We start from the raw sequence: 22,801 nt of genomic DNA, 5'->3' as shown, positions 1-22,801 counted from the left end.
GTCATTTCCCTGTAGTGAGGAGGATGGTGCTGTTGAATATCTTTGTCAGTGGCACAGACTGGTTTGGTTTGGGCTGCTGAGGGTGTGTTTGGTGGGAGCCATGGTGTGACTGAACCTGCTCTGGATTGTGTCCCTTTGGGAAGCCTTCATTTGGTCCATCTCACAGCTGGGGGTGGGTTGTTGGTGTTTGGGATGGGGTGGGAGGCCCTTGGGTGGGCACTTGTGGTGTTCTGTTCTCTGCTCCTCAACAGGGAGGTGTTGCAGAAATGCCCTGTGGTTCCCACCTGGGCTGTCCTCTTCTGCCTTCATCCTGATAAAGAGAAATAATTGAACTCTAAATGTAACATGTATTTGTAGGAACAAGCTTTTGACATGTTCCAGCACTTTTGTTTCCAGTTCTGGGGGTGAGTCCCAACCTGTGGAAGCTGTTCACTAGGCTCAGTGTCCCTTTCTGTGTAAAATTGCTCAACACAGATAGAAAAGCTGTGATGAGGCTGTTTTGTGGTCTGTGGGAAATGTTCCAGTTCAGTTTTACATGTGGGTGTGAGCTTAGGTCCATACTTCCCTCTGACAGGGTAGGGAAGGGAGCAGGGAGAAGGGAGATGAGTGGAAAAAAAGCTTTTATTAGGCCATATTGTCTTTAGTCTGACTCAGAGAGAAACTATTAAAAAGTGGTTTCTTTGCAAGAATTGCAAGTGTGCTTCACTCCCTGCTCTACGTCTCCCTTGACCTTTCAAGGCAAACCACTCCTTTTCTGATTCCTCATGCCCAGGGGTGGGAAGTTCCAGTAAAGCAGCAGCACAAAGGAGCAGGGATGGGTGTTGGGAATGAAAGTCTCCATTTGCTCCAGAGTTTCTGAGCCTTCACCTGAGGCAGCTGCTTTCCAAGAGCCACAGTGCTGGGTGAGACGTGCACAGTCACTGCTCTCATAAACTTCAGCCTGCTTTGAGAGACTGTCTGGGGTTTAAACTCCTGGAGGGGACTGTTTTTTCCCTTTTTCTCCCTCTTATTGCAGGTAGGAAGCTGCTGTGAGCACAGGAAGTGCTGCTTTCCACTGAGCAGCTGCAGCCTTTGCATTCCCAGGTGCAGGGATGGCAGCTTGAAAGGAGGGAAGGACTAATCTGCTCTCCTCAGGTACTTGGCACTGGGATCCCCTGCTGAGGCTGACAGCAGGAGGCCAGGCAGAGCAAAGTGATGCTTCAGGATTTTACATGTTCACCCAGCTGTGCACCAAGCATTCCCTGGGTTTGCAACCCCTGCCCTGGAGCAGGAGCATCCCTTGGACACAGCTGGGCTCGTGGCTGTGACACAGGACCCATCCCATGGCTGAGGGATGAATGAGTTTCAGGAGGCTGTTAACCTGCTCTGAGTCATTAAACTGTTGAGCCAGTTTCACTCTTAATGTTCAATCTGTGTCCTGGGGGCTAGGAGGGCCAAGGGAATGCTGGAGGGCATTTTGGTGTGGCCAGCAGGTTAGGGGAGATCCTTCTCTTCTACTCCACCACATTTGGAGTTTTGGGTTCAGTTCTGGTCTTCATGGTTCAAGAAAGACAAGGAGCTGCTGGAGAGGGTCTGGCAGAGGCTGCAGAGGTGGTGAGGGGTCTGGAGCATGTCTCATATGGGGGGACACTGCAGGAGCTGGGTCTGGTTAGTCTGGAGCAGAGAAGCCTCAGAGAGGATCTGATTAGTGCACAGAAATATCTCCAGGGGTGTCAGAGGATGGTGCCAGACTCTGTTCAGTGGTTCTAGTGACAGGACAGGGAGCAATGGCCATGAACTAAACAAAGAAATTCCACTCAGCATGAGGAAGGGAAAAAGAGCTCTGGGCCAGGTGCCTGGGGAGGGTGTGGAGTGTCACTCTCTGCAGACATTCCAAACCCACCTGGACACGTTCCTGTGTCACCTGTTCCAGGTGATCCTGCCTTGGCAGGGGTTGGGCTGGGTGCTCTCTAGAGGTCCCTTCCAACCCCTGTGATTCTGAGTCCCCACCAGCATTCCCAGCCCTGGGCAGGTGCTGAGTCCCATTAACCCCACCTGTGTAATCTCCATGTTGAGCTCTCACAGCAGAAGTTGATTCTTCCTATTTTCTGGTTCACTTTTCCTGTTTTGCCTCTTGCTGTGCATGGTCACAGTACTCCAGGGAGGAGTGACTCCTCAGGTCTGGAAATACCTGGACACCAACCCATCTTCACAAGGGTTGGGGGGAAGAAGAGACCTTCAATAACTCACCCCAGAGAGGGATTTTTGCCTGAAAACACATTTATCTGCATTTCTTGGCTTCAAAATGCTCGGCTTTTGGGCTTCAGTCCCAGAATCCCAGAATCCCAGAATCCCAGACTGGTTTGGGTTGGAGGGGACATTAAAGATGATCAGTTCCAACCCTGTGCCATGGGCAGCAGTGCCATCACTGGGTCAGGTAGCTCAGGGTCCCTTCCAGCCTTCAGTGATGGAGGGAGTTCTTTCCTGCCCAGTGGATTCAGGGTCTCCAGCTGCCACCTCTCCCCCATCTGTGTGTCACCCCCAACACCTTCATCCTTCTGATGGCAGCTGGGCTCTTCTCTGCTTGGCAGTTTTCCTTTTTGCTGGAGTTAGAGCAGGAAGAGGGGAGGGAGCTGCTGTAACACAAAGATTAAAAGCAGGTGCTTTTCTCACTTTTATCCAGCAGGACAGTTGGGTATTGAATCAAAGGCTGTGGGATCTGTGGTGTTTTAAGGATGATCTGCAAAGTGGTTGAGGTAGAACATCTGTGTGGTGTGTGTATATAAATACAGCTGGATGCACTTCTTAGTCTGCACTTCCAAATCCTGGGCTTCTCCTTAAGCTCTCTCTTTGCTTAGTTCATTTAAGCTAAGTTCATTTAAGCCCTGTCTTTGAACATTTCTCTTGCAGCAGCTGAAGCCTCTTGGCTCTGCTTGGGCTCTGTGCTGAGGAAATGTGTGGAGAATCCCACTGCCTCCACCAGTCCTCAGCACCAAGATGCTCAGAAAAATGTGTAAAAGTTCCAGATAAGATACTGGTACACTTGCTGCAGAATATATTTTAATTTCTATTTCTTTTCTGCTCTCTTTTCCCTCAGACCTGGTGGCTGCAGTTTGGCCTGGAGCACAAGGGCTCCTAATATTTGCATAATTTTCTTACTTTGTTTCACCAAGCATTGAACTCCAAACTTTAAAAATGCATTTCAGCCTTTGTGTTTTTTTCAAAAGAGCATTGTCAGAGTACACTGAGTTTTGAGTTGATAGCTGACCTCCCTCAGAGGGGAAGTTTCTGTGGGTGCTTGTCCCTTTGGGTCCCCACGGAGGTGATAGTGTCCCCTCTGCTGTGGCCAGGATGGCTGCTGGGGACAGTAACTCTTAGACAGCCTCTGCCCACTGATAGGTTTGGCAGGCTGGACCCAGCTCTGGCAAGCTCCAGGGCAGGACTGGAGCCAGGTCTGGCTCTGCTGAAAGGGCTGGAAACCCCAGCAGGCAAAGACAGCAAAGAGGAACTGACATCTGGGCTGGAGAGGCTTTAATTCTGCCTAATTTGGGGTTTTTTAAAGTTATCATTGTAATTCTGAATTAATCCACTTGTTTCTGCTTAGACATGGAGCAGGCAGGGGTGAGTTTGTCCAAAGATGTTTAAAGTCAGCCTGTGCTGCTTTTGAGCTCTGGGTTCTCTCTGTTGGCCCCAGTGGTGCCTTAGGGACCCCTGGAGTGGGAGGTGCCTTGTAGACACCTAAAATTAGATGGGGTGGTCTCATCCTGTCTTTCATCAGAGTCTGTTTTCTTTGGGGGAATTTTAATTCCATTTTGAATGACTGTGATGTTCTGTGACATTGACTTGAGCCTGACCCTCCTGCCTGAGCCTGGGGAGGGCTGGGAGCTCTGCAGTTGGTAATTCAGAGGAGGGATTTAAATTTATTTTTGGGTGTTCTTTGCCACATTGAGTCACAGGCATAGTGGAATAGCCCAACTTCCTGAGTCTTAAATTCCTTGTGTTACTAAAATGTACCCAGCCCCTAAATAATATGTTTTTACTTGAAGTTTGTGCCAACTCAGTATCAACTTCAAATAGCACCAGTAAATCTTTTGGGCACATTACCTGGGTTTTAGATGAATCCAGACTCAATGGGCATTCAGGCAGTCTTGGGGTCCATGGGAGAAGCTTTTCCTGCTGCATCTGGCATTGGGGATGCCTCTAATGAATAAAGTTACACTTCATGGATGCAGGCTAGAACTTCCTACCTTTTATTTAATTTTAATTAAAGAAAGGATGGTTGTAGATTAAAGAGCAGTGAGTGAGTTGGGGAGAAAACTGAATGTGGAGAAAACCTCATTTTGGCTTCCTTAGAAAGGATGAATGCTGTAAAGTCACAAAGTTTTAGAGAAATACCAAGTTTAGTTTTATAATTCCCTTGCATTTGCAGCACAGGAGCAGAAAAGCTGCTGAGCAGCATTTTCAAGGGGAGAACTCACTGCCACGAGGTGTATTTGAATTGAGGATTTTAGCAGGTTTTCATTGAAGCTTTTTTTTTTTTTTGGAACAAAAAAGAGGGGATGGAAAGGTCACATTGGTAAGAAGTGTTTCTTGAGGTGTCTGGAGCTGTTGAAGAGCTTCTGTATTATCATTGTGAGGCTCCTGCTGGCTCTGGTTTGTGTTCCCATCCCTGTCTGGGGGCCAGAGTTCAGCAAGGGTGTGAAATGTGCTGAGTTGTGCCATTCAGCAGTGCTGTGCAGGTGCCCCTGCTGAACCTGGGCTGGCAATTCCTGTTTTCCTGTTAGATCAGGTGTCTGGGCTGGGAACACCCCACCAGCTCACTGAGCTGCCATTCAGATTGTGATGCAGCTCTTGGCATGAACTGATTCTCCATGGGCAGCTCTTTAGTTGGTGTGGAAGTGGGGATGGTGGGGAGCTCAGTGTGCAGGAAGCAATGCCATCCCAAACTGTGCATGGCTTTGGTTTAGTGCTGCCAGAAGAGGCAGTGGGACAGTGGAGGGGGTTTTACCCCAAAGGGAGGATTCTGCTTGTCTAGGGCTTGTTGGAGGCTGTTTCCTTTCAAACCCCTCAAAATAATGGAATTGGTAGAACAGAAAGGTTTATTCCCCTTGATACAACATGCTAGGTGGAAAAGAAATGTTCCAAAGATTTCCAATGATAATGACCAGAAGTCTTACAAAAGGTACAAGTGCTTAAAAAAGTTTAATCTAACTAATTTTCAATTAGATATAAACTGTGAATCTATGTCCTTCTGCAAGCAGAGCTCAGGCTCCTAAGTTACCTAAAGGCAGAGCTTTTGTGTTCCTTTGAGATTTAGGCATCTAAATCTCATATACATTTTAAACACTTTTGAAATCTGGCATTCATTTCTAATCTAACCACTGATTTTTGTGTGGTATAAAATCACCAGAGTCTGCATGAAAGGAAACATGGTTTCTCTTCCTGCTCAGTCCTTGGCCTCTGCTGTGAAGAAATTCCATATCTGTGTTTCATCAAATCTCTGCTCACACAGGTTTGGAAGGCTGGTGCCACTTCCACAGTCAATCAGATTGCATTTCACAGTGAGGGAAATAAGGGTGTGTGTGTGTGTGTGTGATTCTGATTTCAGCTGCATGGATTTTTCATAAAGCCTGTGATGCTTTCTGGGGTAATGCAGTTACTTCCCTAGGGCAGTGCTCTAATTCACATTGTTTTGGTTGCTTTCATGGCAGGTAGAGCAATTCTTGCCCTCTGCTTATTCAGTTTATCTCATAGACAGCCACTAAAGTTATTTGACTGCTCTGGTGGGAGAACACAGTGTTTAAATCAACAAATATTGAAGGCTTCATTCAGCCAGGTGCCTAAAGCTGAGCTCTAGAAACCTCCAGCTGTGGTTAGAGAGCTTATTTCTTGTTGCTTTTCTTTTTTTTTCCCCTGGCACTGACTTTGCTGCAATAATTGCTTAAATGGCCTTTTAAAGACCCTGAATGCAGAGAGAGAAACAAGAATTGAAAGAATAAAGTCATGCTTGTGGTCCCCTCTGCCCACAGCTTTTCAAATAGTGAAATAAAACAGTGAAAAAAGGAGCACTTTATCTTCTCCTGGAATTATTGCTATCAGAACCAAAGCCTTGTGCCTCTTTCTGTACACAGGGAGGTCTGGGTGGTGTGAGAGGGAGCAGGTGGAGATGATAACTTTGAATCCTGCTTGGAGAGCCCTCAGTCACTGCTCCTGCAGGTGAGGTCTGTGTGTCTCCAGAGAGCACTGGGGATGTTTTGGAGCTCTCTCTGGAGGCTGTGAACCAGCAGAGCCCACATGGGAGGCAATCCCAGGCTGGGCTGCCTGGAATTAGGGGGAATGGATCTCTTGGTGCAGTGTCTCTTCAGGAAAAATGGCCAGAGCTGATCCCAGGGCAGGACTGCTCGGGGCTTGGAGACTTTCCAGACTCATCTGCAACATCTGTGGCTTTCAGCTGGAAATCAGGAGCATCAGAAGGACTGTCCCCTTCTCCATCAGTGGCAGTCTGGGCAGGGACAGGGGCTGCACTGGGTGATCCTGGGGGGTCCCTCCAGCTCGGAATATTCTGTGATTCCATGATTAAGAAGGACTAAACAAATGTACTAAAAAAGGGTAGAAAAAGAGGGATTTTTTTTTTTCCCCCCAACGGAAATGGAATTTGGGTGGGTTTTGGGAAGAGCTGTTCTGGTGAGCTGGGTGGTGCTGGGTCTCCTCCCTGCTCACCTTTGCAGGGAGCTGCCTGTGCTTGGAGCTGGGCTTTGCAGCTCAGGCAGGACTTGTCACCCAGGATCCTGGTTCTTGCCAGGTCAGAAGAGACATTTGTGAAGCAGCTGAGGGAGCTGAAAGGGCTCAGCTGGAGAAAAGGAGGCTCAGGGAGGCCCTTGTGGCTCTGCACAACTCCCTGACAGGAGGGGACAGCTGGAGGGGTCAGGCTCTGGGAACAGGGACAGGAGGAGAGGGAATGGCCAGGGGAGGCTCAGGGTGCCAGGGGAGGTTCAGGTTGGACAGCAGCAGGAATTCCTTCATTGGAAGGGGCTGCTCAGGGGGGTTTGGAGTCCCCATCCCTGGAGATGTCCAAGCAGCACCTGGACGTGGCACTTGTTGCTCTGGGCTAGTAAAAAGGTGGGGGTTGGTCACAGGTTGGACTTGATGGTCTCTGAGGTTTTCCAGCCTTGATTCTGGGGCTCAGAGATGTTTTCCTTGCCTTTTGTGCTTCCTGGGCAGTGTGAAATGAGGTGCTGATACCCAGGTCTGCCTGTTCCTCCTGTGTGACTCCAGGCTCTCTGGATCCTCTAGGTGAAAATTGCTTTGATGGGAGCTGGTTTGAATCAATCCCCCCTGCTCTGACAGAGCTCTCCCTGTACTTCTTGTGTTGCTTTTCATAACTGTCTGGTCTCTGGAAGGAAAACAAGCCAAGGAATCCCTAACAGCAGGTTGATGTAATCACTGCTCTGAGCGTGCCAGTGAATTGTTATCACTCCTGCTTGCCTGGGGAGCTGCTGGGTTGTCATGTCAGAAACTTTCCTGCAAGTACATGGCATTTGTAGTTGGATTTTTTCAGCTTGGATTTGGGATCTTTGATGGGACAAAGTCGCTGCTGGAGGAGCAGGGAAATGTTTGGAAGGGAAGGAAAAGGAATGTTTTATATGGGCACTGTTGTACATGAGCTTTGTCAGGCTGCAAAAACCTTGCTGCATTTGAATCATAGAATTATTTTAGTCTAGAAATGCATTTCCCACACTTCATTCCTGTGTTTACTCCTGCTGTTGCCTCTGAAATGACACCAGGAATCCTGGACCTGGTCTTGTGGTGCTGAAAGAGCCAATTCCCACTGAACAGCATTCAGAGCTGGGGATAGCCAAGGAGTTATTCCTTGGGATGTTCCCTGCAGCAGCAGAGCCCTGATGTGGGCATTTGGCTGCTGGGCTGTGTGTGCCAGACAAAGCTCCCTGGTACAGCCCTGCCAGCAAAGCTTTTCCATGTCAGACTGCCTTTGGGAAGGGCTTCAGCAGAGATCCGGATGCAAGATGGGGCAGAGCTTTGTTTGCCAGGTGTTGTGTTGACATATGGTCCAATAAATGCAGTTATTGGAAAAGCCAGAGATAATATTTACCTTGAAAAAACCATTGTTGGGAATAAATGGCCACATCTGCAGCTGAGACAAGTAGCAATAAGTGACTGCTGGCACCTGGGCCACCCACCCCAAATGTGACTGTGTGAGGATCCAGGAGGGCTGAGGGAACAACCTGGCACTCAGTGCTGTGCTTTAGTTGGTGCTGGTGGTTGATCCATGGTTGGATGATCTTGGAGGTCTTTACCAACCCTAAATATTCTGGGATTCTGTGATTTACATCAGGCAGGGTTGGAGCAGAGGGTTTCTCTTACACTGTGAGTAGCTGTGCCTTCCCTTAAGAGTTTCAACACCACTTGTGACCCTTTTCTCCTCTCTTCCTCCCTCTCCCTGCAGGGTTTAATGCCATGGCTGCAGATGAAAGCGCTACAGAAAAGCAAGTGGGGGAACCAAAAATGGCTGTAGACGGTGAAACCAACGGTTCCTGTGAGCACAGCGAGGGTGGGGGCCACCCAAACCCAGCAAAAACCACTCAGGACAACACAAAAGTGAGCCAGCAGGACTCTAGTACTAAGTTAAATAGGATAGCAGAGAATGGCATCTCGGAGCGGGACAGCGAGCCTGGGAAGCAGAACCACCTGAAAGCAAATGACTTCACACAGACTTCTGTCACAGGGAGCAATGGCTACATCCTCACCAAGCAGATGGCACAGGAGCAGCCTCTAAGGACTACCAGCTTTGCTTCTCTCACTGGCCATGCTGCCAAAACCCTGCCTGGAGGAGCAGGCAGGGGCAGGACTCTGGGGGCCTTTGCCCAGCTCCAGGTGCCGAGCAAGCTCGGGGAGGGCAGTAAGGACACGGATGCCAAAAGAGCCCCTGCTGCTAATGCTGAAGTCAAGGTGCACAGAGCACGGAAGACAATGCCCAAACCCACCCCCAGCCTGGTAATGTACCTGCCCAACAGTGCTGCTGGCCTTGCTCTTGGCTTTCTGGGGGGTGTGAGGGATGCTGGCTGCATGGCAACATGTGGTGTTCAGGGCTTGCCTGCTGAATCAATTGGTTTTTAAATTTTTTAATATATTTATATGTATTTATTGATTTATTTTAATTTTTTTCTCTTCCTACAGACAGAGATGTTAAAATACTTGGTCACATGGCCACCACCAGCTCCTGTCCCCAGTGTGTTTCTAAATATATAATTGATCAATTGCCTCCTCCAACAGATCTATGTGAGACACTAAATGGCCTTTCTCTCATGGCTCTATTGCTCATCAGCCTCTGCTGACACCCAGAGCTGCTTGTGAAACAGATTTCTTCTAAGGTCAACCCAAAGGAAATTAAGCATAGCATGTAAACTTGAGACTCCTCCTAAGCTCAGAATCTGTCAAGATCTGTGAGGCAGCTTGATTGCATTGCTGTAGGAATCATTATAGGACTAAAAGAGATGATGTTTTCTCTCCATGTCACTGGGAAATGTTCTCTCCAGAATCCTCAGGGGTAGATTTACCACCACTTAATAGAGCAGAGCCCTGTGTTTTTTTTTTTGGAGGCATAAGGAGATGTCATTTGGTGCTTTCATGTCATAGTGAGGAGGACAGGAATGGGCCTTTTGTTTGGTTATTTTTTTGGTTCTTTGCCAGAGGTAGGGAATAGATCCTGCAACAGGCAGATCTCCACTATAAGCAGTTTTCATCCCTGTGATGCTTTATGTGACCACAGTGAGCTGGATCCTCTCTCTGTGCTGTGTCTGAGGGTGGAGGGAGAGTGGCCTTTATGTCAAGGAAAGGATCAGCCATGGGAGTCATTCCCAGAACTGCATGGAAGCTGCTGCAGCTTTGGCAGGGTTGGTGCAATGTTTGGTGCTGTGATCCAGCAGATCCAAAGGGGCTCTCAGGTGTCTCCCACTTGTCAGCACAGCAGTGGTGAGGTGTGAAGGGCTCAGAGCTGTAGGGCCCTGTGGCCTGGAGCAGGAAAAGAGAGAGAAAAGGGCAGAGAAAGGAGTGGTACCTCGGCAGCCCCAGCTGGGGAAAGGTGCCTTGGCTGTGGCACCACCTGTGGCTCCAGCAGCAGCTGGGAGTCCAAAGAGCACAGCCAGATCTCCAAGCTGTGGGCAGCAGGCTCAGGAGAGGAAGAAGCCACACCTGCCTGCCAGGATTTCCAGCCAGCCCCCCATAGCACTCATTTCCCCTCTGCCTTGCCCTGGCTGTGTTTGGATTCTCTGCTCTCAGCCCAGCTCTGTTTCCTGGCTTGCACAGAGAGAAACTATTAAAAAGTGGTTTCTTTGCAAGAATTGCAAGTGAATTCAGCTCTCCTCATGTGCTTCATCAATCTCCCATCAATCTGCCATCAGTCTCTAACCCAAGGAAGCCCAAAGTGCCTCCAGCCCCCAGCTGTGCACTGGAATTGGGCTGGGCAAACCCCCAGACCCGTTTGGAATTTAACACAGACAGAGATCCTGTGGGGCTGAGCAACTGAGAGAGACAATTCCCTCCCTAAAAGGCGACTGCTGGATTGGGAGGGAGTGTTTCCCTCATTCATATCTTATGATTCATTGGATGAATATTTATATTCAACCCCTTGGGCTTCAAGGTTTGTCTCTGGGAAGAGGAGTGTGGTGTTTGGGAGCACTGGGACACGCTGCTGGTGATCCTTCTTTGCTCACACAGCAAAAGCAGCTTCAAAAAACCAAAGCCTGCACTTGTTGAGCTGCTCTAGAAAGTACATAGCCTGTTCTCAGCTCCTCTGGCCGTTTGCCTTGGGCTTAAAATAGGGAGAGAGGCAACATTCCCAGGAAGGGTGGTGAGAAGAGGCTGTTCCCATCTTCTCCCCTCAAGCCTCTGCAGCTGAATGGGAGCCCAAGATTTGATCTCAGTTCTGCAAGACAATAAAACATCTGTTGTGTTCAGCCTTCCTGATAATTACTATCTCATTTTTCCCCATTGTCTCTGGAATTTACATGCTATTTTCTTTGGAGCAGCAGAGTCCTTGCTAGTTTCATTTATCTATCCCAGTTATTTCTTTGTTGAGCTGCTTGGAGGAGGCTCCTCAGCTCAGGAGCTTTTCCTGCACCAACCTTTACACCTTTTCCCTTCAAAACCTCCATGAAATCAAGTGCTGTACCCTGGGAAATAAATAGTGGAAATCACCCAGGAGCTGATATTAGAGGCCTCAGTAGTTTGCTTGGCTGATATTTTTTGGGGCCTTGTTGTTTTCTTGGTGAAACTGTTCTTGCAGAACTGTTCTGCCTGGGAGGAGGAGGGGAGGAAGGTATTTTGCTGCCTGCAAAGTGTGAACATTTGTTCCCCCTGGCTCCTGCAGAAACCCACTGGGGCCAAAAAATTGTTTTCTGTAATCCAATAGCTGTCAGGGGACCTTGGTAGTCTTTTCCTGCACATGTGAATTGGTCTCTGAAAGGAAGAAGAGAATTTTCTCACCAATTTAACCAGCTTTTTCTCTGTCTAGGAGTTTCTTCCTGAATTGGGATCGAAGCTGAGTCTGAAACAGGTGACAATTTTAATTGATATTGTCGCATGTTAAGGTGGTTTTTGAACAGAGACCTCAGGAGAGTTGTTGACAGCATCATTTCTGCTCCCCTCTGAATAGAGCAGTAACACAAGCAGTGCCCTTTTGGAAGAATCTTTCACTCCTAGTCCATTTTGCAGCAAGGTTTCAGGGCCAGGCAGCAGACTGAAAGGCAGGAGTGTGTCTGTGTGTGTGTGTCTTGAGCTTGGAAAAGGCCCCTGCTGCTTGGGAACCACAGTTTCTGAGCTTTACTTCATTAAAACATAAGGGATAAAGGATGGTAAAGGTACTGAGAGCATCCCAGAGTTACCTTTGGAGACAGGAGGAGCAGATGGATGAACAGGGAATCCCAAGTTGTGTTTCCTTGGTGACCACGAGGCTGCAGTTTGGGGTGGGTCTCTGGTGGTATTTGTTCATGCTGTGCAGACGACTGGGTCAGGAAATAGTACAAAAATCCTTTAAATGAGTATTTTGGCCTGGTTCACAGTGTGTCCCCAAAATGCCAGGTGCCAGTTTGACTGGGGCAGGGAGGAACTGCTTGGAGCAGGAGATGCTTTGCTTATGTTGGTCTTTCTACCAATAATCATCAAACTATTTATTCCCTTAAGTAGCATTGCCATTAAAAACCTGATCCCAGAGCTTTTGAGCTGCCTCCTCTGGGTGTGCACACAGGTGCTGCTGTGCTGACCTGGGCTGGGGCTGCTCTGCAGGAGCCTCTGGCTTAGAGAACTCCCTGTGCCCATCTCTTGGGGCCAGGCAGGGGCAGCCAGGGGACTGCAGGGGTCTGGGATTGCTCAGTGAGCTCCCATATGCAGGAAACACAAAACAAAAGGGCAGGACCTAATGGGGGTGGTGGTAATGGGGATATTGTGTCCTTGGGGAGGGTTTAGAAGGCCCATACAGGACCCTCTCCAGAGGGGTATCCAGGTGTGTTCCACTGCACTGGAAGAGTGAAGTCTGTGTGTGTGAGCTGGGGCAGAGTTAAACATGGAATCACAGAATATCCTGAGCTGGAGGGACCCACAGGATCACCCAGTGCAGCCCCTGTCCCTGCCCAGACCCCCCAACACTCCCCCCTGTCCATCCCTGGTGTCCAAACTCTCCTGGAGCTCTGGCAGCCTCGGGGCCGTGCCCATTCCCTGGGGAGCCTGGGCAGTGCCAGCACCTCTGGGGGAAGAGCCTTGCCCTGAGCTCCAGCCTGAGCCTGGGCAGTGCCAGCACCTCTGGGGGAAGAGCCTTGCCCTGAGCTCCAGCCTGAGCCTGGGCAGTGCCAGCACCTCTGGGGGAAGAGCCTTGCCCTGAGCTCCAGCCTGAGCCTGGGCAGTGCCAGCACCTCTGGGGGAAGAGCCTTGCCCTGAGCTCCAGCTGAGCCATCCCAGTGCCCCCAGTCTGCTCCTCAATGGTCTCTCCAGACCCTTCCCCATCTTCCTTGATGGGAAATCTCCCTCAGCAGTGACAATTGGGCTCCTTAAACAGAGGTGCTGCTGCAGAGGGAAGTGAGAATGAGGGCTGTTGAGCAGTACATTTAATTTGGTATTGAGCTGGTTGTGCTGGTGCTGCTGAGGCTGGAGGTGCTGCCCCAGCTCTGACCACAGCCACAGAAATAACACAGCAATAACGGCCCTGGCCCCAGCAGGGGGGATTGTCTGTGTCAGGAGCCCTGGTGGCACTTCTGGCTTGGGCTCCCCTCTTTCATTTTGACTGATGTGTGACACTCCCCTGCCTTGGAGCAGGAGGGGACAGGGATGAGATCCACACCCCTGAGTGCTCTGCTGCAGAAACGCAGAGTGCAGCTTTGGGCCATGTTTAGGCTCAGTCTACTTGGCTGCCTAAATCATGTTTTTGTGTAGATATGTGAGTGCTCTCAGATCAGTGCAATTGCAATCAAGTCACAATGGAATCCCCCCTCTGATGAGCACATGTTAATCAGCAGATGAAGGGTGGCTCAGCCTTGCAGCTGGTCTGATCTAGACTAACACCAAAGCCTTGCAGGTTTGATGCTCCAAGGTAAGGCTTGATCAGGCTCCTGAAATTCAGCCTTCAGCAGCAGAGAAAAGGCAGAGCAGCACCTCTACAGCTCCTACAGGCACTATCATCTGCTTGTGATCAATTTTTTATAGCAGACTGATATTTCTTGCTTAACCACCACTCACCAGTTGTTAGAGGCAGATCCCCCTGGGAGCTGCTGCCTTGTGCTCTTCAAAGGCAGAGCCTGGGTACAGATCTCCCAGCCCTGCTGCTGATGGATGGAGGGCAGAGCTGCTGCTGGCACTCCCTGTTCCCAGTGCTGCTCAGCTCACTCTGCCCAGCTGCCTCTGGTTTGCAGCTGGAGATGAAAGTCCTGCAGAGCAGAGAGGGAACACCTCATCCAAGCCTGAGGTGGTTTCAGGCATCAGGAGTCTGCAGTGCTCTTAGAGCTGCCCTGCTCCTGGGCCTGTGTCCTTCCAGCAGCACTCTGGTTTCTCTCCCAGCTTGCTGTTTTTAGTGATGGAAAGATCCCTCAAATGCTGGGCAGTGGGAAAAATGCCAAGTGGAGTTTATAGAACCAACACGGGGGTCCATTACTGAGGGTGGTTTGTTCTGTAGTTTTGCTTTCAGGAAAAAAAACCAAACCAACTGAGGATATTCTGTTTTTTGCCATTTTAATAACTTCCCCCTGCTGCTGCCCTGGACTTCTGTGCCAATAATAGAAATGTGAATAGATCCCATTAAAATTAGACAGCCCTTAAGTTCAATTTTAGTGAACACATCAAATATTGTGTGCTTGCCCCAGTCTAAGCAGTTTTCTTGGCTGTTTCTCACAGTGGGGTTGGACATAGTGGTGATCCCATTTTTGCTGTTTCCAGGCACAACCATTGCTAGAAATGTTGGAATATCTGCCCACTTTCTTCACTATTCCCTACATGAAGTTGTGACTTCTCAGTCTTTTGCATAGGATGAGATGACACCACATGAGAAGCTGCAAGAAGTGCAGATGTTGCTGTTGCAGTTTCTTTTTCTCTCATTTATAGTCCTTTTTTTGGCCTGCAGTGGTCCACATGTGACCACAGGGAGCTCAAACTGCCTCCTGGAGTTTCCTCTGCGTGGGATTCTGCTCTCAGTACTTCTCTCAAACTGTGGATAAAACTTGTTTAATAAGAACAGCAAAGATGCAACTGTTTTATGTAGCTGAGAACTAGGAAAGGTGGTGAGAAAACTGACTTAAAAATTTTGTGCTGATCCTTTTTATTACAATACTTAGAGTGACATTTTTATACAGACAGAGATGTCTTCACCCCTTTCTAGGAATTCTTGTTTTTTACCATTGCTGCATGTGTCTCCAAGTAAATCTTTATCTCACAAGACTTGATTTGATTTAAAAAAAACTTTTAACAGAATTGCCATGAAAAACTCACATTTAGCAGTTGTCATGCAGCCTGTTGAGGATTTTAAATTTATTTCTGTGTTGTAATTACAGAAGGAGAGAAAAACCCCAAGCTAATAGCATAATACTTTATAATTTAAAAATTGGATTGTGTTCTTCCAAGCAGCCTGGCATGGCCTGAGTGTGAATTCCTGGTGTTTGGGAGGAACAGCACCTTTTATCAAAGACAGTTGCAAAAAGCTGCACTTAAAGGATACAGAATGCAGCCCTTGCTTACACTTGTGTCAGATCTGCCTGTCCCAAGCTCATTTTTCTAATTTTGAGTTAGAAATGGAAAGCATTGGATATTTCAGGGGACTTGGGAATTCTTGGAATAATTGTGTAGCCAAGAGTTACTGTTAACCTTTAGATCTATAAACTCAGGACTTTTAAGAGGTATAAATAGTATTGTTGAGACTATTCTTGGCATACTGTGCCCTGCACTCCTGACGTGCATTTTTAAGGGGTAAGAACAACTGAGAGCAGACTCAGAGTGATCCAAGGCCCAGAAAATGATCCTATGGCTGCTTAATTTGTTCATTCTCTTAAAATTATTGAAGAGAAACTTTCAAGAAAAAAAGAGAAGTTGGTCATAGTCCATAAGTATCTCCTGGGAGTGAGAGGTTCTGATGAGACAGGGCTTTTTAATTTAGTTGCAAAAGCATAATGCATTTAATTATTTGCCAGTGAGAGCAATTAAGCATTGGAACAACATATCAAAGGCTATGGTGGATTTGTCGTCTTTGAAATCGTTAATCCAAGACTTGCTGCCCTTTTAGAAAAGCTGTGGCAATTGAGCCAGAAGTGATGGGCTTGATGCAGGAATCATTGGCACTCTGATGGCCTTTTGCTCTGGGTCATTTCTGATTATCCTTAGAGCTTTGCTGGGGCTGCCTGTGCCAGCAGCACACACGTGGCACTGCCTCATTAGGGGGATGAGCCTCTCCCCGTTTGTCCCAAGGTCACAGCTGGGAGCTGGGGGTGCCTGTGTGAGCCCGAGTGCTTTTATTGCTTCCTGCTCTTTGTCCCAGCCCTGCTTCCCCCTGCATTCCTCTGCTCTTTGGGTTTTCCAGCTGCTGCTTCACAAGTCCCTTAACAAGAGTTCTGCAAGTGGAGCAGAAGTTAAACCTTGGAATGGTGGAAGGTTTGGGTTGGGAGGGACCTTAAAGCCCATCCAGTGTCACCCCTGCCATGGCAGTGTCACCTCCCACTGTCCCCAGTGTCCAGCCTGGCCTTGGGCACTGCCAGGGATCCAGGGGCAGCCACAGCTGCTCTGGGCACCCTGTGCCAGCCCTGCCCACCCTGCCAGGGAACAATTCCTGCCCAAGATCCCATCCAGCCCTGCTGTTTCTCAGTGTGGAGCCATTCCTGTGTCCTGGGAAGAGCCTCTTTCTTGTAGCTCCTTCAGGTCTGGGGTCTCCCCAGAGCCTTCTCTTCTCCAGGCTGAACAATCCCAGTTCTCCCAGCCTTTCCTTGTGTTCTGCTGCTTGTGCTCTGGTTTTGCTGGAGCAGCTCTGCCTGCTGCACAGCTGGATGCAGTGGGATAAATCAGAGGTAAATCCAGTGTGAAATGTCACAGCAGAGGCAGCTCACCCTGGTGTCTGTGACACTGTGGGAGAGAAAGACAAGCAGGAATTTTGTTTCATGTTCCTCCATGTGTTTCCTTTTCTCACCAGGTACCTCCTTGCTGGGCTGTAACAGGAAAACGTTTCAGTGAACTGGACAAGGGGTCTTACCCTGACCTTGACTTCCCTTTGCCACACTTGACACAAAAGGCACAGGAATAAAAGCACCATCAGACCAAGCAATGTCTGTTTAAACACAGATGGAAAAAGGAAACACAAACAGTCTGGGCCTCTCTGTCTGAGGCTTTTAGGGTACATAGAATGGAGTTAGACACTCAGGAAGGGGATTGTTTCCTAAATTAGAGGAGGAAAACATTGAAGTAACATCAAAAGCTGAGAAATGGCATTCAGGGACATGGCTGAGTGGTGGACTTGGCACTGCTGGGTTAATGGTTGGACTTGGTGACTTTAAAGGTCTTCTCCAACCTAAATAATTCTCTGTGGAGCTGTAGAGACCCTTCTTTCATAACCAGAGGTGCAGGATTTGACTTTGTATTGGGTACAAGCTCAAATCAGAGCAGGTGTGAGTGCCTGGGAGGGGCTGCAGGAGCAACAACAAAATCCCCTTGGTTTGCAGTAGGAGCCTGGAGCCTGCCTGGGGCTGGCACAGCAGCAGCTGGAGTGGGAGTGTGTGGGCTAGGGGAGCTGGGACAGCTCTCTGTGGATGCAGCTCAGTGGCAGGGAAGGAGCTGCTCTGTTTGTTTGTTGTGTGCTGGGATGGAGGGGAGCTTTGCTGAGGCTCAGTGGTGCCAGTTGCTGTCCAGGAGGGAAGATCCCTTTCCTCTGCTGCCTGCTCCTCTGGAACAGCCCTGCACAGTGCTTGCTGTGGCAGCCACGCTCAGGGAGTGCTTTGCTGGGGTTGGTTCCTCTCTGCAGAGCTGTGGGGAGCAGGGTCTGTCCTTGCCAAGGCCTCTGCAGGTCTGTGTCACCTGCACAGCCTTCAGCCCCAGGGAAGGTCACCCCAGCCAGGCTGGGAGGGTTTAGGCAAAGTTCCCTGATGTGCTGGAGGAGGGGCTGTGTGCTCCTGCTGGAGTGTGCTCCTGCCTTCAGATAATAGTGATTCTGGTCAAGAGAATAGAATTAAATCAATTCCCTAATTTTTTTAAATTACTTATTCAGTGCAGAAACTCAATTTAACTGCCTTTTGTTTTCCAGCATGTAAGTAAAGACCCCAAAGATGGGAGAGACAGCAGAGATCAGAAGGAATCCAAGGAGAAGGAGTTTGAGAACATGCTGGACTTTGTGAAGCCCTTGTCCTTGCCCTCTCTCCCGGGCCTTCACCAGTCACTACCTCAGAACCAGAGCTATGTGGCCACCACCAAGGCACAGACAGGTAAAAATTTCTTTGTTTGGAATGCTGGAATCCTGAACAGCTCCCACCTCCCAAACCTTGTGTGGGGCTGAGAGGGAGATGAAGAGATTAACAAGGATTAAAACCTTTTTGCCACTCAGTCTCCTCCAGGGTTCTCTTCCTTGCCTCTGCTAAAAGCTTTTCTTACAGGGGACACTTTGATCCCTTTTTCCTCTGGGATGTTCTGAAGAGGTTTCTGTCAGTTCTGTATGGCTTTGAATATCTCCACAGCTGCTTACCAAGAATTACAGCCTTATAAATAAAATTAATTGGCTTCACAGAATTTTTTAGCGGTCTTTTCATAAATTCTGGTGGAATTTCATTACCATGGAAGATGAAGAAATGCTTCCAAGGAACAGGCTGTGCAAGTGCAGACAATAACAGTGGTGCTGGAGCTGGCTGTTCCTAAAAGAGCTTGCACCAAGCATCCTTCTGCTGTGCAGTCACCAAAGGCAGCAGCAGGCAGGGAGTGTGATGTCTGCTGTGATTAGAAGGCCAAGAGGGAGACTTAACAAATTAAGACCCAATCAAAGGAGTGAAAGAAATCAAACAGACTTCCACAGTAGGTGTGAAATGAGGTTAGATGGCAAACAGCTGTTTATGGAAGGTGCCTTCTCCCTGTGTGTTCTTCAGTTATTGTCAGGTTGTTTCCATTGTCAGTTGGTATTGTTGGCCTTGCAGTCTCAATTTGAGCAATTGGATTCCACTCAGCCTCCTACAACAGCAGCAGCACTGCCAGATGCAGGATGGTTTAAGGATTTGGTGCTGTGTGTGCTGCTGGAGGGGCAGAAGGAGTGTGCAGGGGGCCCTCAGAGTTTGGGGAGCTCTGCAGCCCTGGCAGGAAGCTGTCTGTGTCTGCACATCCCTGTGTGTCATCATCAAAGAAATCACTTGGAGTGGGAAGTTTTCTCAGGTCGTGCCCTCAGGTGTGATTTCAGAGAATCACAGAAGGTTTGGGTTGGGAGGGACCTTCCAGATCCCACCCCATCCCATCCCATGGCAGGGACACTCCCACTGTCCCCAGTGTCCAGCCTGGCCTTGGGCACTGCCAGGGATCCAGGGGCAGCCACAGCTGCTCTGGGCACCCTGTGCCAGCCCTGCCCACCCTGCCAGGGAACAATTCCTGCCAAAATCCCATCCAGCCCTGCCCTCTGGCAGTGGGAGCCATTCCCCCTTGTCTTGTCCCTCTCCAGTGCAGCCCCTACTCTCTGTCCCTTCTTTTCATTCCTGAGCAAACTTTGGCTTCCTTCTGCTTCTCTCTTCCAGCTGCTGCAGTATCTCGGAAGAAAAAGCGGAGAATGGGAACCTATAGCCTGGTTCCCAAGAAAAAGACCAAAGTGTTAAAACAGAGAACAATGATAGAGATGTTTAAGAGCATAACTCATTCCTCTGTGGGTGCCAAGGTAAGGGCAGCACTGAGCCCACTGCACGTGTTTGTTGTCACTTACATGTCCCATTTTTGGACACCAAACCCATGGGGAGGTGCAGGGATGTGCTGGCTTGTTGGGATCAACATCTTCCCTTCTGAGTCTCCATCTTCCTCTGGCAGCAGCTTCCTGCCCAGGGCAGCCTTGCTGCTTTGGGAATGACTGTTCCAGAGTGGCTGCTCAGATCCCAGCTCCTAAACAAACTTTTTCCAGTGAATGTTCCCCTTCTGTCCTGTGAATCCTGGGCAGCTGGAGAGATTTCAAACATGCCCCTTTTTGTTTTAGTCCTCAAGGTCTCGTGTTGCTGCTTGAGGCTCTACGGAAAAACACTTGGAAAACACAAGAAAAACACTTGATTGCTTATAAAAGTTCAGACATGGACTCACTCCTGATTAAATTCTGCTTTTGCTGTGACCTGAAGTTTTGGTCCTAGAAGTCAAGGAGAACAGTGCTAAGATTTCAAGAAGTGATATGAAAATCCCAGTGTGATGTAACTTTCCATTCCCTAGAGACCTTCCTGCATCCCTGGTGGAGCTGCCCCTCCATGTTGGAATGGGGTTCTCCCTGAACACCCTGTGAGTCTGGAATGACTCCTTGTGCTCCCCAGGTCCAGCAGGGTGAGGTGACACATGGCAGAGCCCTGGAGGGACACAGAGCCAGCTCAGAGGAGAATCTGGGATGGATGCAGCTGCTCTGCCCCAGAACTGATGTTGTCTTTGTGCCTTGCAGAGTGACAAGGAGCTGGGGGATGGCAGCCCCCACGTGAACGGGGAAAGCATTGATGTGGACTCTGAGGAGGAGGACTCAGATGAGTTGGAAGAGGAGGATGATCATGGAGCAGATCAGGCAGCTGTGTTCCCTGTGGATGACAACAGGACCTCCAAGGACAGTGTGTCTGATGCAGACAACACCAGGAAGGTGATTCCTGGGCCTGAGGAGCAGGATGGGCACTGCTGGGGTGCCAGGGAGAGCAGGGCATGCAGTGAAGCAATTTCTGGGGTTTTTTCACCTGCAAGATGGCAGAAGGATCAGCAATGGCAGAGAGGCACTTTGGTGACCATTTCCTGCTTCCCACTGCACCTGTGAGGGTCTCCCCACCTCCCCCCCAGTTCCAGCCCTACACAGTTCTGGGATCCACTCTGCAGAACCCCCACCATGTCTAGTTCTGGGGTTCCCTGAACCAACAGGAGACATCTTCCCAGTCTTGCACTAAAATAATCTAGCTGCTTTTTTTCCCCAAATTTTGATACACAGTACAGGCATGAGCCTGGTTTGGGGTTATCAAAGGAGTTGAAATTTAGTTGGATTTTTTTTATTATTTTTCTCCTTCTGCCATCCCCATGTTCCATGATGTGATTTGAGCTCACTGAGCTCAGTGCATGTGCAGATTGAGGCTGGGGAATGCTCTGATGTGTGTGGGGCACAGCAGGATGGGGGGGGATGCCCCAGGGTGGTGAAGGATGCTCTGCTGGGTCCATCAGGTGGGGGATGCTCTGCTGGGTCCATCAGGGTGGGGGATGCTCTGCTGGGTCCATCAGGGTGGGGGATGCTCTGCTGGGTCCATCAGGGTGGGGGATGCTCTGCTGGGTCCATCAGGGTGTTGGGGGATGCTCTGCTGGGTCCATCAGGGTGGTGAAGGATGCTCTGCTGGGTCCATCAGGGTGTTGGGGGATGCTCTGCTGGGTCCATCAGGGTGGGGGATGCCCTGCTGGGTCCATCAGGGTGGGGGGGATGCTCTGCTGGGTCCATCAGGGTGGGGGATGCCCTGCTGGGTCCATCAGATGGGGGATCTCTGCTGGGTCCATCAGGGTGCTGGGGATGCTCTGCTGGGTCCATCAGGGTGGGGGATGCTCTGCTGGGTCCATCAGGGTGGGGGATGCTCTGCTGTGGGACACCCGACCTGACTGACCCCTTCTGTTCTTGGGCCAATGGTGGCTGCAGATCGATGACGGTGAGTCTGAGGAAGAACAAGAGTCTGTGGAATCTGGGGAGGAGGAGGAGGATGGAGACGAGTCTGACTTGGTAAGCTGGGCTGCTAAATGTGTTTTTCAGCCCGTGGCCTGTTGACAATAATTTTTCCCCTTTGCACTGCTGCCAGAAAGAGAGAGAGAGAGCAAAGCCAAAGCGGTGCAGTTTCCAGTCTCCTTGACAAAACTCATTCTCTGAAACCACCCACACACGGAGTATTGTTTTCCACAAGGTGCTTAACCCTGATCCTTGGCACAATTAATTGCTTTCTGATGCTAACTAATGGGCTTTTGTTGTTTTCAGCAAGGTGTTGACTGCTTTTGATGGTTTGAAGGTTAGCAGAGGTGTTTAAGGGTGCTTGAGTTCCTCAGATGCACAGTTGGCACGTGCTAGGAGCCAGCAAAGCTTCTCACCAAGCTGGAGTTCTGCTGGGGTGGGGTTGTTCCCAGATCCACAGCCTGAATTCCCTGTTCCTGATGAGCAGCTCTTACAGGGAGACAAACAGCACTCAGACAGACAGACAGACAGACAGACACTCTCCCTGGGATCTTGGTCGAACAGCAGCAGGTCAAGACTTTCAGCAGCTGCTGGGGATTTCTACTTTTTATTTTTAGACGGTTGGTGAAGAGAACCTGATGATTTTTTAATTTAAATTTTTCGTTGATTGTCTCTGTGCACCTCCCTCCCCTTTTCCTTAAAAACTGTTTCTCCACAGCCTCTCAAGTTGAGGAGCCAGCATTTAAGGCACCCCAACTCTTCAGTCACCTTGGTGTTTTGAGCTGAAGATAGACTCATGCACACAAAACAGCTCGAGTGAATGGCTGAAGCTCTGCAGGGTCCTGTCCCTGTGCTCTGACCCCCCAGGAGTGGGAGGAGCAGGGCTGTGCAGCCTGTCCTGTGCTGGGCAGCTGAGGCCAGTCTCTAGTGTTAGCCCACACCAAGGGCTGGGACTTGCATCCAAACTCCCAGGTGGCATCTCCACATCCTGGACAGAGGTTTGAGCTCTGCTGAGTCACCAGGACTGGCTCACACACAAACCTCTCTCCCAGCAGCAGCTGGGCTGAGCCACGTGCTGAGCACTCACTGAGGGGTTTTGGGGCAGCACAGACACCCTGGAGAGCCAGGGCTCAGCTCCTCACTGGGAGAGCAGGGCCTGATCCAGCTGCTGGTGCTGGTACCAGGAGCTTTTCCCAAGGCTTTGCTGGCAGCTGGGTAAGCAACAGGAGCCAACAGTTTCAGTCTGAATATGAATTTTATGATTGATGCATTAAACCCTGGCAGGGTTGGGTGCCTGATTCCTGTTCTGATGTTGACTTTGAAGCCCCACCCCAGACAAGTGAATCTGTTTGAACCAAACCCAGGGTCTGTTGAGATTCATACATGTGGCTGAGTATTTTCTGCATGACTGCTCTGTGCTGCCCTGTGCCTGCCTCAGGGAGGGGGCTGCTCTGCTGCTGT

At 49.6% G+C, this 22,801-nt stretch overlaps 1 protein-coding gene across 14 annotated transcripts in view; it reads left to right on the top strand.

Moving 5' to 3' along the window:
* Positions 1 to 22,801, top strand: part of EHMT1 (euchromatic histone lysine methyltransferase 1) — a 113,992-nt gene that overhangs the window by 54,712 nt on the left and 36,479 nt on the right. For 9 of the 14 annotated variants that reach the window (XM_056505134.1, XM_056505121.1, XM_056505129.1 and 6 more), the window contains 6 exons: positions 8,444 to 8,991; positions 11,510 to 11,551; positions 17,753 to 17,930; positions 19,215 to 19,351; positions 20,105 to 20,293; positions 21,317 to 21,397. In XM_056505134.1, coding sequence (XP_056361109.1) covers positions 8,444 to 8,991; positions 11,510 to 11,551; positions 17,753 to 17,930; positions 19,215 to 19,351; positions 20,105 to 20,293; positions 21,317 to 21,397 — 1,175 coding nt within the window. Of the gene's footprint in view, positions 1 to 1,029; positions 1,135 to 8,443; positions 8,992 to 11,509; positions 11,552 to 17,752; positions 17,931 to 19,214; positions 19,352 to 20,104; positions 20,294 to 21,316; positions 21,398 to 22,801 lie in introns of those variants that run through there. The other 5 variants (XM_056505135.1, XM_056505124.1, XM_056505132.1 and 2 more) reach the window with 2 other exon arrangements.

This window comes from Oenanthe melanoleuca, chromosome 17 (assembly GCF_029582105.1).
Source record: "Oenanthe melanoleuca isolate GR-GAL-2019-014 chromosome 17, OMel1.0, whole genome shotgun sequence".
Classification (NCBI taxonomy): domain Eukaryota; kingdom Metazoa; phylum Chordata; class Aves; order Passeriformes; family Muscicapidae; genus Oenanthe; species Oenanthe melanoleuca.
This window is presented reverse-complemented; position numbering and strand designations above follow the sequence as displayed.